The following is a 16,248-nucleotide window of genomic DNA, read 5'->3' on the forward strand; positions in this document are numbered from 1 at the left end:
AGGGCATGGCGCGCATGAGGGACATGTAGTTAGGATATGCTTCTGTTCCACGCTTATATTTGAACGATTGTAATATTTCTTGATTTCAACTTATATCACACTAGATTACACATATATACATTAAACCTACTCGGAAACAACCTTCTTGGCACCGTTGCCGAGCTCTTCTTCGGACTTTCTCTTTAACGCAGTCAGCTCCTCCTCCTTCTTCAAGGACGCTGCGGCTCTGTCCTGCCCAGCGACCCCGTTAACCGGTCTAAAATATGGCTGACACCTCCAGTATGGAATGGTCTTGTAGCTACCCCCCCATGCCTGGACCTCACCCTCAGTAATCACATCGAGTTCCGCGATATTTTCCTGCTCGTAGATTTTCTGCACAGCAGCCTCCACCGCCTGAACAACCTCTTCAATAGGGTCTAAAGAAAGCCTGGTATTTGCCTTAGCGAGTAGCTCTCTGATACCGGTCTCGATTCCCAATATTGGTCTCAATAACTTGAACATGTGCGACTTGAGTGCGTGCTTGGAGGCATGGCCTGGTACAGACTTTACAATTTCAAAGTACTCACGAGAAATTTTGTCCAATCGCGGAAACTGCCTTTCCATGTCGTTAGTGGCGGTCCAGAACACGCCAGGGTTATAGAGGTTACCCTCAGCCGACATGACCGCATCGCAATCCACCTTCTCAGTGCATCTAGCGAGATCCTCTGGGTACAACACATTACCATTGGCAAAAAACACAGTGTCTTCCGGCAAGTTATCCTTGATATACCTTAAGATCTCCCAGTCGGCCAAACCGGTCTTCTGGCCCTTCATTTCCCTGGTTCTCCCGTGGATGGTGACAAACTGCGCACCGGCATCCAACACCATCTTAGCGTACGCCAAAGACTTTTCACGGTCATCATACACTCTGATCTTAGCAGTGACTGGGATATCCAAGTTGTCGTGCAAGTTTCTGATCAACTTGTGGATCAACGGCCAGTCTTCCATAAGGAAAGAGCCATAGTGACCCTTACGGGCAATGCCCTGGGGACAGCCCAAGTTCAAGTCCACCGCATCACATTTGTGCTGGATGATCTTGGCGGCAGAGAGGAGGAAATCAGCGTCATTGGCGCAGAACTGCACAATGGTGGGACGGTCCTTCTCCAGGTCACCGTCGAGCTCGTCCCACATGTCCTTGCGGTATTTCTCAGATGTGGCGAACAAGCGTGCGTGAAACATAGGGGTGTAGCAAAGAGTGGCACCGTAGCGTCTAGAGAGGATTCTCCATGCAAGTTCAGAGTGGTCCACCATTGGTGCGACAATCTTGGTAGGGGACCCGATCGCTTCGAATAAGGCACGGCCCTGGAGCTTGGCCTTTGCAACTGGAGCAGTGCTAGGGACGTCGGCAGTCATGAGGAATCTTCGGGAAGGGATGGCTCTGAAAGTGGATAAAATAGAGAAACGTAGCAACGCGGGAGGGTTCAAGAGTAATCCTAAATGGATGCTTTGCTAGCTGGTTTGTAATAGATCGAGAAGGACAAATACGCCAATGATAGGTTTTTTTTTTCTTTTTGTAATTTTTTTGAGTGCGTGCCGGATTTTTCACTGGGCCTTATCTACGGCGAAAACAGTTTACGCGCAATTATGCGGTATCGGAATATATAAACCAGTTTCTAAAGGTATCACCTTCTGATTCAACCTGAAAGATTAAATAGATGTAAAGGATGAAACGAAAGGCTTCTAATTATTACTTGGTTATATTATTTTACGACGGCCAAGCTCAGACATGTGGGGAAAAAAATGATTCTCAGCTTTTACGAAAATCGTTAATGATTTGAAACCATGAGTATGACAGCACGAATTCTGTTTTTATACAGCACCAAAATTACCACACTGAAGCTTTCATTCCCTTTTCCAATTTAACTAGACTACGTTTAAAAGTTGCGCGCCTCCAAGCGGACATATTTCGATAATGTGAAATAATACTGGTTTTAAATGTTTGGTGAATGTATAATTCATGACAACCAGAAACTTCTAGACATTTCCCATCTTTGGGCTTACCAAGATTTTGACATTTTTTTCCTTGTTGTTGACCAACTCAAGAATCCCCTTTTCAACAGAGTCCTCCAATCTAACCTTTCCTGTAATCATTTTTCTTATTTTCTCAATGTCAATTAACCCATTTTCAATCGCTGAAATGGTTTCTTCAAAATCCTTTCTGGTGTAGCACATAACACCGGTGACATTCTTCTCTTGAAGAGTGATATCCATTGGATAGATATCTACAGGCTTATGACCCCAAATAGCAATGTTGACGGCAACGCCGTGAGGACCAAGGCATTGAATTGATGATGTAAAGGTAGAGGGAACCCCTGAGGCATCAAAGGTATGCTCAAACCCTTCACCACCCGGTGCCATGGCTCTTAAATCTTCGATGGAATCTTTAGAATCCATAGGATTAAAGGTCTGAGCCCCTAAAGTCCCAGCCTGATCACGTCTAATATCAGCTGGTTCAGAGCACACAATGGTACCAGCACCGTGGCCCTGCAACGCCAAGACAACCGCAAGCCCAATTGGCCCCGCTCCAAGCACAAGCGCATTGGACCCCTTTTTGAATCCTGAGTGGCTTACCGCATGCCAGGCTACTGCCAATGGCTCAATCAAGGCTCCAATATCAAACGGAATTTTCGAATTATCGATCTTAACAACATGATGCTCACCAACAACCACCCGTTCCGCCAAAGCACCACTACTCAAGCCCAAACCCTGAAACGTGAGGTACTTGCAAGCGTTGGTCTTTCCGTTACGGCATGCCGTGCACTTCTTGGTACCAAAGTTTGGTGCATTTGGATATCTGTAACGATCGTTACACCCACCGGTAGTTTCTACCACCACAGTATCACCCACTTTGAGAGTGGAAACTTTGGAGCCAATTTCAGTCACCGTACCGGAATACTCGTGACCCAAACACAAGTGGTAGCCAAAGTCAGAGACGTGGTTCTTGCCATTAGGATCATGGGGAAAGAAAATAGGTCCGTCTAAGTATTCGTGGAGGTCTGATCCGCAAATCCCGCACCATTCCACCTCAATCTTGACGTCACGAGCATCAATGAGCTCTGGCTCCGGAACATTGTTGGAGTAACGCATATCGCGGTTACCATAATAAAGAAGGCCTTTCATGTTTGAGTCAAGAAAGGAGTTAAGCTGTTTGGTATCCTTTACTTGTGATAGGAGTAGAGCGGAATTACATTGCTAAGAGGCGAGATAGGGAAACAGTTGAGCGAACCAATGCCTATAAATAGCCGAGAATACGCTTTACGACCTAAAAGACCCAACAGTCCAGGCTGCTTCTCGGACAAATTAGGCTATTTAAAGTACGTGACCAGGCGCCTATCCTTGCCAAGATACGCTCAGGGAGGGGGTTCGAATTGTGGGGTAGCTGCTATTATTATGCACGGCACGGAACAGCCCAGGTGAGATCTGCACTTTCGCGAACTCGGGTGAATGACAGCCCTAGTGACGTAGGGGAATAAGCTTAATGCGGGGATGAATTAGCATTGCTATCAACACAAGGAGGGGTTCAGAAGTGAAGCAAGCTTAAACTCAGAACCTAAACCAAAGAGTTTAAAAAAAGGCCAAGTTTTGGTATAATCAGATTTTCTCAACCAAGCTAAAGCGCTTCATAGGTTAATACACCCCCTTCCAGTCAATATGCACCCCTGATTGAGGTCAAAATTCATAAGGCATTTCATCCTCACTACCAGTAGAATCATCCGAGTAAGACAGGGACTCTCTATTATCCCAATCAGCCCTTTCGTCTATTTCCAAATCCGGATATTTCAGATTCATCCCTTCCAACCATGAAAGGTAGTCAGTAAACCTGTTGGGATACACGTGTAAGCTTGACAAACTCACGGGGAAGTCTAAGTGCCTAATATCCCGCTCCGACAAATCATTGTTGGACAAATCCAAAAACTCCAAGTTAGAAGGGAGTTTGGTTATGCCATTGATGTTCGACAATCCTTTTATTCGGGGATCAGCTAGTGAGATTTCATCGTGTGTAGTAGCTTCACTTTCCTGGTTAGCCAAGATCAACTCTTCGAGCGAGTCTGGTAGTCGCAAATCATTGATTGCGGTGATCGCATTGCTTTCAAGGTCCAACACCTTCAACTTGGGAGGTAAACGAATTCCATCAACCGAGGCAAGCATATTCAGCTCTAGTTCCAAGCAAAGCAAGGTTTCAGGGAATTGAACATTGGCCAAACTAGTCAATTCATTATCATGAAGACGTAATATCTCCAAGTGAGGCGGGAAGTTGACGTTTTCCAAAGATACCAACCTGTTCAGGGTGATCTCTAATCTTTTCAATCCCATAGGAAACAGAAACTCTGCAAGGGAGCGTAATTGAGACCCTTGCAAAACTAAGGTTTCGATGCAATTAGGAAGGGGGAAGATATCACAGAGAGCGACAGTGGACATTCCATTTAAACACAAATACCGGAGCTTCAAATTTGGATCGTCCGCATTGGTAATTTGAATCCTCTGTAGGGGATTATGGGAGATTTCAAAGGTGGTGCAGTTAACTGGGAGGTGGAAGCCTACCAACTCGGTCAAGCGGTTGTCTTCCAAGTCCACGCTACAAATGGTGTCGGGTAGTTTTTGCGTGAACGATTCAAGGCAATTGTTACTCAACAGTAAATTGGCCAAGGTAGGTGGAATATCAATTGCATTGATATTTGTTAAACTATTGTAGTGAAGGTTGAGAAATTGAAGCAGCCGAGGAAGTTTCAACCCCTTTACTGAACGCATGCCCATTCTCTGGAGTCCTATATCCTTTAAATTTGGAGGGAAGACGAGGTTGACCGGTGAATAAGTGGCAAAGAACGAACTGTTGTTTCCGAGGTTTATCGCCTCAATACTTTTCGGAAAGAGAATTTGGAATGCCCTGGCCGTGTCTTCATCTTCGTCGGTCTCGCACAAGGAGCCAAGGGAATTGTCGTGGAGCAGTAGCAGTTCCAACGAAGGAGGCAACGCGTTCACAAAGTCAACCGACGTTAGGTGACCATGGATAATTTCCAAGGTTTTCAAGTTCGGAGGAAATGTGAGTGTCCGAATGTCCGCTGAGGTAAGCTGCGTATAATCAAAAACCAATTTTGTTAGAGAATCTGGAAGGTCACCAGTGCAAAACTTCCTGATGGGACATCCCAGGAAGGATAGCACCTTTAAGGATGGAGGCAATTTCCGCTGTTCAAAGCTTTTAATGCCCATGTACCGGAGGTCTAAAAGCTCCAACAGAGGAGGCAATTCAAACAGCTCAGCAATCATTTTCAATCCGGAAAGCCGCGTTAATCGCAAAGCCTTCAAGTGCGGTAAATGTAGGGCATTAAAACCCTGGACCGAAAAGTCTTCGATGTCAACCAAGTCTAGCTCCCGCAAAGTCGATGGCAAGTTTCCGTACTTTGACATAGGTATCCAAGGGTTGCAGAATTTCAAATCTTCAAGTTTTGGCGGAAATTGAATCTCCGGGGCGTTTTCATCGATCTGACACGGATACTTGGTATGGAGAATTTCGAGTTTGCGTAAGTTTGAGGGCAAGGCCAGCACGTTGGGATCAATGCTTGTGTATCGGACAGAGATTTCTCGGATACATTTTTGGACCCGAGGAGAAGGGGGCAACCAATCCCAGTCAAAGCGGGCTGCACCCTTTTCTTGTGTAAAGAATTCAAGCATGACATCCGTCACAATGGTCGAGACCTTGGTGAATGCTTCTTGGTGGAGGAACCTATACCCCTGTACCTCTGTGTAAACCGTAATATATAACTTCTGTATGCGAAGCTGGTCAAGCCCAGGGCTGTTTGCCAACTCTTCAAATTCAGGGAGAGTTAGTTGAATAGCCAGGAAGTCCTTGGGCGAGTGATAGCCGATCTCTACGCGCAGGTTAAAGACCAATTCGATTCTCGAGTAGTAGTATCTGCGTGCCACAGCAGCAATGGGGGCGTTCTGCGACTTCCTCAATACTGCAAGAAGGGATGCCGGTAGGTAGGAGATGATCTTTTCCACAATTTCCAATGGAATCTCCCTCCATCGGAAAGGAACATCGTGGCTATACATGTGTGGTCAGTGTGGCATCCAGTCAAAGCCTAGAGCGGAAATGGAGAAATTTAAGTGATAGCCCAGGGGACAGTGGTTAGAACGCTTACATGTATAATAAGCTAGAAAATAAGAAACAGGTGATAGTATCACGTGACCAAACTCATATACCCTATGAATACAATTGCGGGGGCAACATTACAATTTTCAGAGGACTATAAAGGATTGGCTCAAAGTTTAAGAGATACCGGTTCAAGAATCCAGGTGTGTTCATGGTATAAAAGTAACGTTGCAGCCTATAATTATGGCGGTCCCTTAGAACGGGGACTAACCTTCATATCTTCCTTGCGCGCCTTACACTCAAAAGGAAACAAAATGCTTAAAACAATACAAAACTATTTAATTAGAAAGATCGACACCACCAACAGCCCAGATCTCACCCTCGTCTTCAAATCTATCCGAGTACATGGTTTCTTCGTCACCACCAGAGGCGATTCTCTCTCTTTCAACGCCGGCCAATCTAATAGCAACTCTCTTGTTGTAGTCGCCAATAGATCTCAATTGTACAACAGCACCAACCACAGTCTCAACAGTAGTGCCCACAGCGGAAACTTTAGCGAACCATTCATTGAAAGCAGTTGCTTGCTCGTCTTCAACCAAGTTGAACAACGCCAAGAAAGCTTTTTCGGCGGCCAACTTGATTGGAACAACCGGGTCTCTGACACAGGCAAAGACGGATGGCCCTAATGCGTCAAAGAACGGCTGGATGGCCTCGTCGTACTGGAAGCGGGCGATGGTTCTGATACAAACCAAGGACAACCGCCTGGAGTCAACAGAGTTGGAGGCTGGCTCCAACATAGTGACACACAACTGGCGCACCACGTCACTCACAGCCTCGACCGGAATCTCAAACGGAGCGGTTGGATCCTCAATCTTGGAGTTGGCAATCCTTGGCAATACAAACTGGGCCGGCGCAGCCAACTGGTTCTTCAACAACAAAAACTTACCCATAGCCACAATCGCATTGTCACAGATGTACGGCGAAGCAGTATTGGAAGCGTTAATCATAAACTCAGACACTTCCACGGCGAGGTTGTTCTCGAAGATGTGGCGCGGAGCATCCTTTAAAAATGCGTTGAGAGTCAACACTGCAAACTTACCGGAACCGGCATCCAACTTGGCATCCAAAATTCTCACCTGGATGACCCTCACAGCCTCCTCAGAGGTCAAGATTCGGGCCAACGAACCGACTAAACGGGCGTAGGCAGTAGCGAGTTTGTCACTGGCCGAGGTGATTTCCTCCTCGACTAAACTCATGATACCGTTCTTCGAGGCTTCACTCATATTCTCACCGGCCTTACTTACAACCTCCAACAACGCCTTCAAGATGGCAGTCTTGACACCAGCATCAGCAGCTGCCTTGGCAACAGACACCAACTCGGTGACCAACGGGTCGACTCTCGGCTGGTGTTCAATCAAAGTGCCCAAAGCTTTAGCAGCACGGGTACGCAAAGTCTCGTTGGTAGGGTCGGATAAGGATTTGACAAAGGTTCTCTGTAACTGCGGAATAAATGGACGCAAGAACTGCGGAATCTTGGCAAACAACATGTTAAGAGCGTACAAGATAGCTGCTTTGACGTCACTGGAAAATCTCTCTCCGATGGTACGGATCAAAGGCCCGGTCATGACGGTAACAAACGGCTTCAAGTTTGCCGCTGGAGTCTTTTCGACAATGTCAGCCATACCTAAAGCGGAAAGCTCGCGCTGTTCAGAGGTACCGTACATCAAACCATGCAAGAAGATTGGCAAAATACAGTTTGGCCCCTTTGGAAGGGCGAAACCAGACAAGTCGGTGCCTCTGACACCGGTCATATGCAAAGCGATACGAGTTGGTTTGACCAACTTCTCCATGGACTCCTTGGACTGGCGCTTGACCAATTCGTACAATGCCTGCCAGTTGTGCCTCACAACCTCCTCATCCTTGTCGTCCAACAACATAACTAACTGGGTGAGCATGTCCTGGGTGTAGATAGAGTAGTCAAGGGTGGTGTGAGCAAAGAATGGTCCCAAACGTTCACAGATGACAGCACGCTTGCGGGAATCGTCATTCTTGATGAGCGAGAGCAACTGCTGAAGCAATGGGTGGCAGCCTTCGTCTTCAGTGACCGAAAGCAACACTTTGTCGAACGAGATCTTGATCTGCTCGGTGGTTTCCGAGTCGGCCGTGGCGTTCACCAAAGTCTCGACAAAAGCGTTGATAATGGTGGACAAACGTCTGTACAAAGAAGCGCCCGCAACCTCCGCAAGCGAACCAAGAGCGCGGGCTCTGAAGGCGTCAATAGGCGGAGCCAAAAGGGTAGGGATAAGGATAGGGAAGATGATGTTGGACTTGGTGGCCATGATCTCCTCAAGCGCGGAAAGCGCGTTCTCAGAGTCGTCAGACTCCAACATGCTGAGCAAGTATGGCAAGACCTCGTCCACCGCCTCGTTACCAATAGAGTCTTGCAATTTGTCGAAAGCAAGAGCAGCAGCTTCACGAACGCCTGGCGCAGAGTCCACCAAGGTACCACGGATGATGTTGATAAAGGTGGACTTGTACTCGACAATGGTGTCGATGTTGGCAGACTCTAAGAGCGAGCCAGCAGCGATACAGATACCCTGCTTCGAGTCCGAGTCGGCAGTGATTAAGGACTCCTCCAAGGTAGGCAAGAGCTGCTCGAAAGCCGTACGGCCCGCACGCTCACCCAAATCGGTAAGGGTATTACTGGCGATCGCTCTCTGTACCTCGTCGGAAGAGGCAAGCTTGCGGACAATGATCTGAGTTAAGGTAGGAAGAATCTCCTTGATGGTACGAGGTAAGTTGGAAACAAGTGACTTCCAGATGTCCACGGTAGCGTTTCTGACGGAAATAGCAGTGTCTGTTCTACAAACATAGAGCAAAGCCAAGATCCGGTCCCGGCGGTCCTGGCCGAGAACGTCAATAAGGGTCTGGTTAAGGGTACCGGAAGCTTCGGACTGTTCCTCGGAGAGTTCAGTCTTGCCACTGATACCGGTAACCTGGTAGAGCAACTCACCAGTAAGTTCGACAGAGGAAAGACGGATACGGTAGCTCGAATCAGCCATCCCCGCCTCTAATTCAGGCAACAACAAGTCGACAGCCTTGGTGGAGTAGTTACGGACGATCAACCTACCGGCGCGCAACGCGGTGTCACGGATAGCCTCATCGATGTCCGCCAAACCGTTAAGAATTGGCTGAATGATACGGCTAAGGTATGGAGCAAACTGGTTACCGAAACAAACAGGGAGAAACAACAACAAGGGCATGTAGCCACCACGGACGTAGGACCGGACCGACGTGGCACCGGTCAAAATCTTTGGAAGCAATTCGTCAAGCTTGCCGACACCGAGACCAGAAATAACCTCGGCGAGGGCCTGGGCGGAACCAAGACGGTCGCCAGCCTTGGACTCGTCTTCCAAGGTGAAGAAAAGACGCGGGATAAGGTCTGGGAACTGTTCTTCACCGAGCTTTTCAACCAAGGAACCCAAGGCACGGGCCGCAGTGGCACGGGTGGCAGAAACTGGATCGACCATAGAGATTTCCAACTCACTAACCAATTGTGGCAAGTACGGAAGGAGATCCTTGGTGTCTACAAGAATAGCCATGTTACCGACAATCTGACAGGCCTTACGCTTGGTGTTGGCGGATCTCTCCACCATGGCACGGTGGATGACATGGATGATAAGGGCCAAAGATGGGCCATCGATGTAATGGACGAACTGGGTCTTGATCAAGTCGTCAAGAGCGGCTTCGGTGTACTTGGTTGGATCGCCAATGGCCTTGATCAATGTAGGCACAAGCTTCTGGATCTCTGGGTTGCGGATAACCTCACCGAACCGCTTAAGCGACTGATCAGCGGCCTTGCGCACTTCCTTGTGGGAATCATTCAACACACTGACAATCTCAGGGACAATGGTGGCCAAGGAGGAGGACAACTGCGCCGGGTCCAAGTAAGCCATGGAACCAAGCAACTCAACCGAACCTCTCTTGGATCTCCAGGCAACCTGGTCCAAGTTCTCGATTGCAAGCGGAATCAATTGCTTGACACCGAAACCAGTGGTGTGCTTCATGATCGAACGGGTGGCGTAGTCAGTGGCCTCACGGACCTCTGGGGCGGTGTCACCCAAACTCTTGAGAATCACCGGGAGAATTTCAATGACGTACGGCTCAAAGAACTTGCCCAAACACTGGGACAAGCACTCAAAGGCAAACGCAACACCCTCTCTGCGCTTAGGATCCTTCTTGTCTTCAGCGGCATCGATCAAATTACGGATGATGTCGTTATTGGCCAAGGCTTTGATCCCGGCACCCTTGACCAAACCGGCGATACCGTAGGCACCACCACGTCTGACGGCAATGGACTTACCGGAGAATAACTTTTCGAAAAGTTTGTCAAAGTAGGCAGGCAACTTCGGCTCGAACATCTTGACCAACGGTGCAAGACACTCAGAAACGGCAAACTGGACGTCTTCCGAAGGGGTATCGAGGGTCTTGACCAATCTGTCAACAATCTGGATCAATCTAGGGTCGGAGGCGTCCAAGTGACGAGCCAAGGCACCGTAAAGAATGATGACACTTTCTCTGATGTGATCCTGGATGCGGCTGCCTTCGTCCTTAGCCGCGAGGCAGGCCTCGAAAATAGGGATCAAGGACTCGATGGTGGAGGCACCAGTCGCGTTGATCACCTCCACACCGGCATCCTGAAGTTCCTGGCGCACAATCGACTCCTTGTCACCCAAGGCCTTTTGCTCGATGAGGAAGCCAAAGAACTTGGTGACCGACGTTTCACTGAATAGCCCGGCAAGAAGCTTGAGAGACAACGCCACACCCGAGCGCTCCTCCCAGGTGTCCCTTTGTTCGGTCGAAGCCTTGATGACCACCCCGTAGGCATCGAGGATCGGCGCTGGAGGCTGGGCCTTGAGGGTGTAAAGAGCAAGCAAGGCGTCAAGGGAGGTGGCAAACACGGCGGAGTCGGAGTCGGTCAAGTAGCTGATGGCTGTGGAGACCGCTTTCGCGACAGACAAGCGCAACCCCCCGTCAGCGTTACCCAAAAAGGCCATCAACTTGGCCGGGGACTCCGCATCCACGCTGAAGCTGTTCTCTTGCCAGATGGTGGAGGCTAAAAGCGCGTTGTGCGGCTCGTTGTCGTGGACAGCGATCCAGATCTCACTGGCATAGCCCATCTCGGCGGCAAGGTCGAACTCAGCGTCCAAGACTTCCAACACGGCGTTACGGACAAAGGATTCCGGTGCAACGGTCGCACGCAAGAGCATCTGGATGTCCTCTGGAGTGGTGTCGACGGAAATATGTTGGCACATAGAGAGGAAACACTCCTTGGCGAGCTTAGCCTTCGCTGGGAGCTTCATCAACGAGAGCAAGATGGCCAAGATCTCCTTACGGGGAACATTACTGTCCTCGAACAACTCACTGTGGGTTGACAAGATCTCCAACGACAACATGAGCTGTTCTTCCTCTCTGTCCTCATCCGCGAATTCCGAAGTGACGGCTGCCTTGGTGGAGCTCTTTACAGCAGCGATCTGCCCATTCTCCAATACCTTGATCAACAACGGGAGGATGTAGATCAACGAGAGTGAGTCCAACGGTTTTTGGTCAGAAAGGATCTTGACTCTGAACATGACACGCGAAACAAGGTCCAACAAGTCTTCTTCCTGGAGGTTTTCAGGGAGGTTGCTCACCTCGAGAAGTCTCAAGGTGGCGGAACCCAAGAAGTAGCGCACAGCGCCGAGTCGGGCGGAGATGACGTTGGACAAGTTCAAGAACGCCCTGACGGCCAAGTCGCCGACAAGAGCGGAGGAGGTGGGGCCCTGGATAACAGGCAAGAGCATGTTCACCACAAGCGGGAACCAAGTGGCGTAACCGTTGTCGACGGTGCCAGCTTCCTCGGCCAAAGAGTTGATAACACCTACGCCTCTGAGCAAGGAGTTACACTTGGCCTGGACGGCGGCCCTAATGACAGACTCCTTGGCAAGCTGGTCGCCAACCAAGGCCTGCTCGTCTCTGGTCAACTTCTTTGGCTTGGTAACGGCCTTCTTGGCGATCTCGTTTCTGACGCTCTCCTCCCACTTCTTGGTTTCGTAGTCTTTGGAGTTTTTGTCTTCAACCTTCTTCTTCTTCTCGTTGGTGTCCAACACATTAACAACCATCTCGCCCTCCTTGCCCTGCCAGACGCGGATATCCTCCGGGGTGATAGACTCGAAGTTGGACGCTCTGAGATCGTCATGGAGAAGATCCAAGATCAACGGGGAGACCTCGTCTGAGCCGATGAACGCCACGGTGCTCAACGCCGCCAAGGCGGAGTGGTGCATGTTGCTCTGCTGCTCGGTGCGGGTGGTTCTCAAGAGAATCTCACCCAATGAGCCCACAATGGCTGTCTTGTTCTCCTTGACAACGTCGCCTGGGTCAAAGCCTGCACGTTGGCATAAACCGACCCAGCCATTCTTCAATTTTACGGCCTGGTGGTGTGCGATGATCAAACAGTTCTGGAGGTCCTGGGACAAGATGGCACGGACGATGCCCTCGGAGTGGCACAAGGTGAGAGAGTTCAACACCGGAGAGATGCCAAACATCTCGAACTTCAATTCGTCTTCGCTGACATTCGCAAACTCGCCGAGCAAGAGCGACTTGATGCCCTCGGTGATGCCATTCCCAATCAACGCCTGGTTGGCAATGTACGCCTCGCGGATGAGCGTGATCGCGGTCCGTTTGACGGACAGCGCAATGTTGTTGGACATGGATGCGTAGAGAAGGGCCTTGGTGAAGGCAGGGGCGGTTTCCTTGGAGACGCGGGGAGCGGCGGCCTTTAACGCCTCGACAAACCAATACTGGTCCTCGGTGAAGGTCAACTTGACGTACACACGAGGGTTTGTAAGAACGGAGGGCTTTTCACCGTCGGCTAAGGCAAGTCCGAAGACGTTGGCATCGGTCGCCAACTGCGCGAGCTCGGGGATGGCGGAGATGGCTAACGTGGCGTAGGCAGCAGAAATCGCCCTACTGGCCACAGCCGGCAATGGGGCACTGGAGCACTCGGATAACGCAGCTACAAGCGTAGGGTAAGCCTTGATGAGGAAAGCAAGCGAGCCTGGAATGACCACAGCCTGAGCGAGTTCAGTGGCCCAGGCTTTTCTCAAGTTGAGCTTCTTGTCAGCCAAGCCAGCGAGTACGGCAGTTGATACCTTGTCATCAGCAAAGGCAAAGAAATGTTTGAAGAGCGGCCTCAAAAACGCGGCCAAGGTGGTTTCGTTCTGGTCCTTGGCGGCGTAGGTGACTAATTCGGCCAACACCTGCGCAGAAACCTTCTCGCTGGTAGGCAACGCGGCAATGACCTGAGCATAGACCAACTTGTGGTCGATGTTAGACGCGGTCTTTAAGGCTTTAAAGATCTCGGAAAGTATCTTTAACGATTCCGCTTCGTCAGCCTCCGATTTCACGAAGAAGTGTTGGGCGAAGATGACCCGCGCGGTCTCGGAAGCACCGGCCCTAGTAACTTCCTTGGACGCCTTCAAGGACGACAAGAGTTGGGCCAAGAGCTTGGAGGAGGTCAATACCGAGAGGAGATTCATGTCCCCCGCCAAGTTGGCAAACAACTCGTAAGTGATGTGGCCGAAGGAGACCTCCGGGGATCTCAAATTGGCCTTCTCTAAATGGGGGACGGTCTGCTGGAGGTCTTGGAGAGACACGAATGGGTGTACAAATGCCTGACCGAAGAGCGCGAGTGCGTCCTGGGACGGTGCGGACTTGGCCAACACCACCTGGGTATTGTAGAACTCTAACACGAGCGGCTTACAGGTGTCGATAAAGGTCTGGTGGAGCGCCGGGGCAGATGCTTGGAGGTCTACGACGGCGTTGGAGACCACCGCTACCATGGACAACGCCACGTGAAGCGGGAGCTTGGTTGTGGTCAAGGTCTGGATATAGGTGGCCAACGCATCGGGCGCGGCCAATATCTGCTGGACGGCGGCCTTTGTGGTGGCCACTGCGCTCTCCTTCTTTCTCTTCTTGTCCTGGTGTGCAGTCGCGGCGTGGTCGACACAGGCCGCGAGAAGGTACGCTTGCCCGAGAATGATGTCCTGCGCGAGTGCGGCAAATTGCGCCGTTTCCGCGGCATGAACTGCAAAGCGGTTGATCCACTCCAACAACGTGAGCACATCCGTAATGGCAAAGTTTCTGCCCGACTGCGCAATGTCAGACACAAACTTGATGAGCTTGGGCAAGAGGAGCGGCTGTCTCTGCAAAAGCAGCATGAAAACGGCGACAACCGCCGCTCTGGACTTGAGGTCCAGGTACAGATAGTAGGTTTTCAACAATAGGACCGCGATCTTCGGCACCTCAGAGTCCTGGATCGGCGAAGGCTGCTCCGTGAGAAGTGCGGCAATTTTGGTCAAGGTGGGGATTCTCACCTTGGTGGACGAACTGAATATAAGTTTCTCAAGGGAGAGAAACATCTCATCCCATGATTCGGATGTCATTATAGCAGTGAGCGAAGCAAAGGGTTTATGGAGCGAATTGTAATAAAGGCTGACAGCCGCCAATTTTCATGGCATAGAAAAACGGTGCCATGAAAATTATGCGCGGTAGGGGCACGAGACCAGGTGTGCAGGAGGAATAAACTTGAATAGAAGGTGTTTATTTTTGGGGGAGATTGAGGACCATGTCCGACAGTAAGCTTAGATTTTATGTCAGTATATTATCGTACTCTACTTTTATATGTGAATGGATATCTCCACCGTCAGTAACATGCGATTAATGCCATGCCTATAGTATGTCGGCATCGTCCGATGCGGCAGTGTTGTGGAAAGTTTGGATTTTGGTGGGAGCAGACGGGAATTTGAATTGTGAATATACTCAACGGGGTTGAGATTTTCCGCTCAATGGTACCTCCGAGGTTATACTAGGTGGATATTCGCAAAATCTATTTTTTGATTTTTATGACTTCTCAGGTTTTACCAATGTTTGGGCAGTTGGGGTTAATATGTTCCCCTGTTTTCGCGAACCTTGAGAAACAACTGAGGTGCACACAATCTCATTGTAATGTTATGGATTATCTAAAAGGAGACGCACTGGGAAAGTTTTATAGCCCTATAGGGTGCACGGGTATTTTTGAGTGCTATTCTCGACGGTTTTGTACCTTGACAGTTAGTAAATTGGCTTTACCGAGGGTTCGGCTCTGATACGCGACCTATGAGTATCGATTATGTGCCACGTTTATGTACAGCAAATTAAGCAGTTTAGCCAAGCCCATTATTCTGTGTCGATTCCTGAAAAATAGACATTTACAGGACTACGGACATCGATCTAAGCCCTTGAGCACTTCAGCTATAACGCATGGAGAGAGGAAGGGCTTATCCTGACAGCTCAATGGTTCTCGAATAAGCAATGGTGGAGCGGTCCCGCGAAAGTTTCGGAAGTGGCATATGTCCCACGGCGGTGCGATACTTATGCTACCCAATTAGGCCTAACCTCGGATCTTGGCCTTCCCCCACCTTTCTCCTCTCCACTATAAAAGGGACAACATAGTCCAGCTCTTTTCCATTCCTTCCTTTCCTTTCCTCACAACTATTACAGTCGATGAGGATCGGCTACAGTTAACTCATCCGTTTCAGCATTGCACTGGCTAATCACCTGTGCTACCTCAGGCTTCGGCTTGGGCGCTGTGGATTGCGTCGTGGCTCCAAGCATCACCTAAATAGCGACGCTAATACAATACAGTCTGAGGCTGCTCTCACCAGAGGGAAATAGTTTGTCAGTATATAGATATGCTTCAATTTAGAATGAATTGGCAATTCTCACAGGATTGGTTATTGTAGAGACATTTAATTGTGGTTTAGTTCATCTTGGTTCTTGGGAGCTCTTTACTCGGCATAGGTCAAACGATTACCGGAGAGTGTCTGTTGATGCCTCTCTCGATCTCTCTGTTTGGATATACCATGTCTAAAAATATTTGAAGCTAACTAGACAGCCATCTATTGGATATACCGCAATGTCAGGGATTTGCCAAAGCCCTTAAGTTGCGTCTAAGCCTGTTTGCCTCTCCGTTACCCGCCGCCTATAAATTGCTGCGCCACAGTATGGTTTATTCCGAGGAGCTATTACAAATATGGCCC

The 16,248-nt window shown here is 49.5% G+C and overlaps 4 protein-coding genes across 4 annotated transcripts; all 4 read right to left on the reverse strand.

The window, feature by feature from the left end:
* Positions 1-52: 52 nt before the first annotated feature.
* Positions 53-1,512, reverse strand: BABINDRAFT_161861 (tRNA dihydrouridine synthase). Its single transcript, XM_019129046.1, has one exon. It carries the CDS (start codon positions 1,390-1,392, stop codon positions 127-129), a length of 1,266 nt encoding a protein of 421 aa, XP_018984793.1. The 5' UTR covers positions 1,393-1,512; the 3' UTR covers positions 53-126.
* A 501-nt stretch (positions 1,513-2,013) lies between these two features.
* On the reverse strand, positions 2,014-3,159 carry IFE1 (putative dehydrogenase; the record flags this gene model as incomplete). Its single annotated transcript, XM_019132794.1, has 1 exon — positions 2,014-3,159. One exon carries the CDS (start codon positions 3,157-3,159, stop codon positions 2,014-2,016), a length of 1,146 nt encoding a protein of 381 aa, XP_018984794.1.
* Positions 3,160-3,433: 274 nt separating this feature from the next.
* On the reverse strand, positions 3,434-6,224 carry BABINDRAFT_143031 (uncharacterized protein). The gene has a single exon (XM_019127150.1). It carries the CDS (start codon positions 6,088-6,090, stop codon positions 3,709-3,711), a length of 2,382 nt encoding a protein of 793 aa, XP_018984795.1. The 5' UTR covers positions 6,091-6,224; the 3' UTR covers positions 3,434-3,708.
* Positions 6,225-6,435: 211 nt separating this feature from the next.
* GCN1 (Gcn1p) lies at positions 6,436-14,613 on the reverse strand (the record flags this gene model as incomplete). Its single annotated transcript, XM_019131127.1, has 2 exons — positions 6,436-12,627; positions 12,658-14,613. The coding sequence occupies 2 exons, from the start codon at positions 14,611-14,613 to the stop codon at positions 6,469-6,471; spliced, it is 8,115 nt and encodes a 2,704-aa protein (XP_018984796.1). The 3' UTR covers positions 6,436-6,468.
* Positions 14,614-16,248: the final 1,635 nt, after the last annotated feature.

The sequence above is a fragment of the Babjeviella inositovora genome, assembly GCF_001661335.1.
Source record: "Babjeviella inositovora NRRL Y-12698 unplaced genomic scaffold BABINscaffold_7, whole genome shotgun sequence".
Classification (NCBI taxonomy): Eukaryota; Fungi; Ascomycota; class Pichiomycetes; order Serinales; genus Babjeviella; species Babjeviella inositovora.

What these genes read in the sequence shown, in the direction of transcription:
- BABINDRAFT_161861 (XM_019129046.1), bottom strand. Translation starts at nt 1,392, where the DNA reads ATGACTGCCGACGTCCCTAGCACTGCTCCAGTTGCAAAGGCCAAGCTC.
- BABINDRAFT_143031 (XM_019127150.1), bottom strand. Translation starts at nt 6,090, where the DNA reads ATGTATAGCCACGATGTTCCTTTCCGATGGAGGGAGATTCCATTGGAA.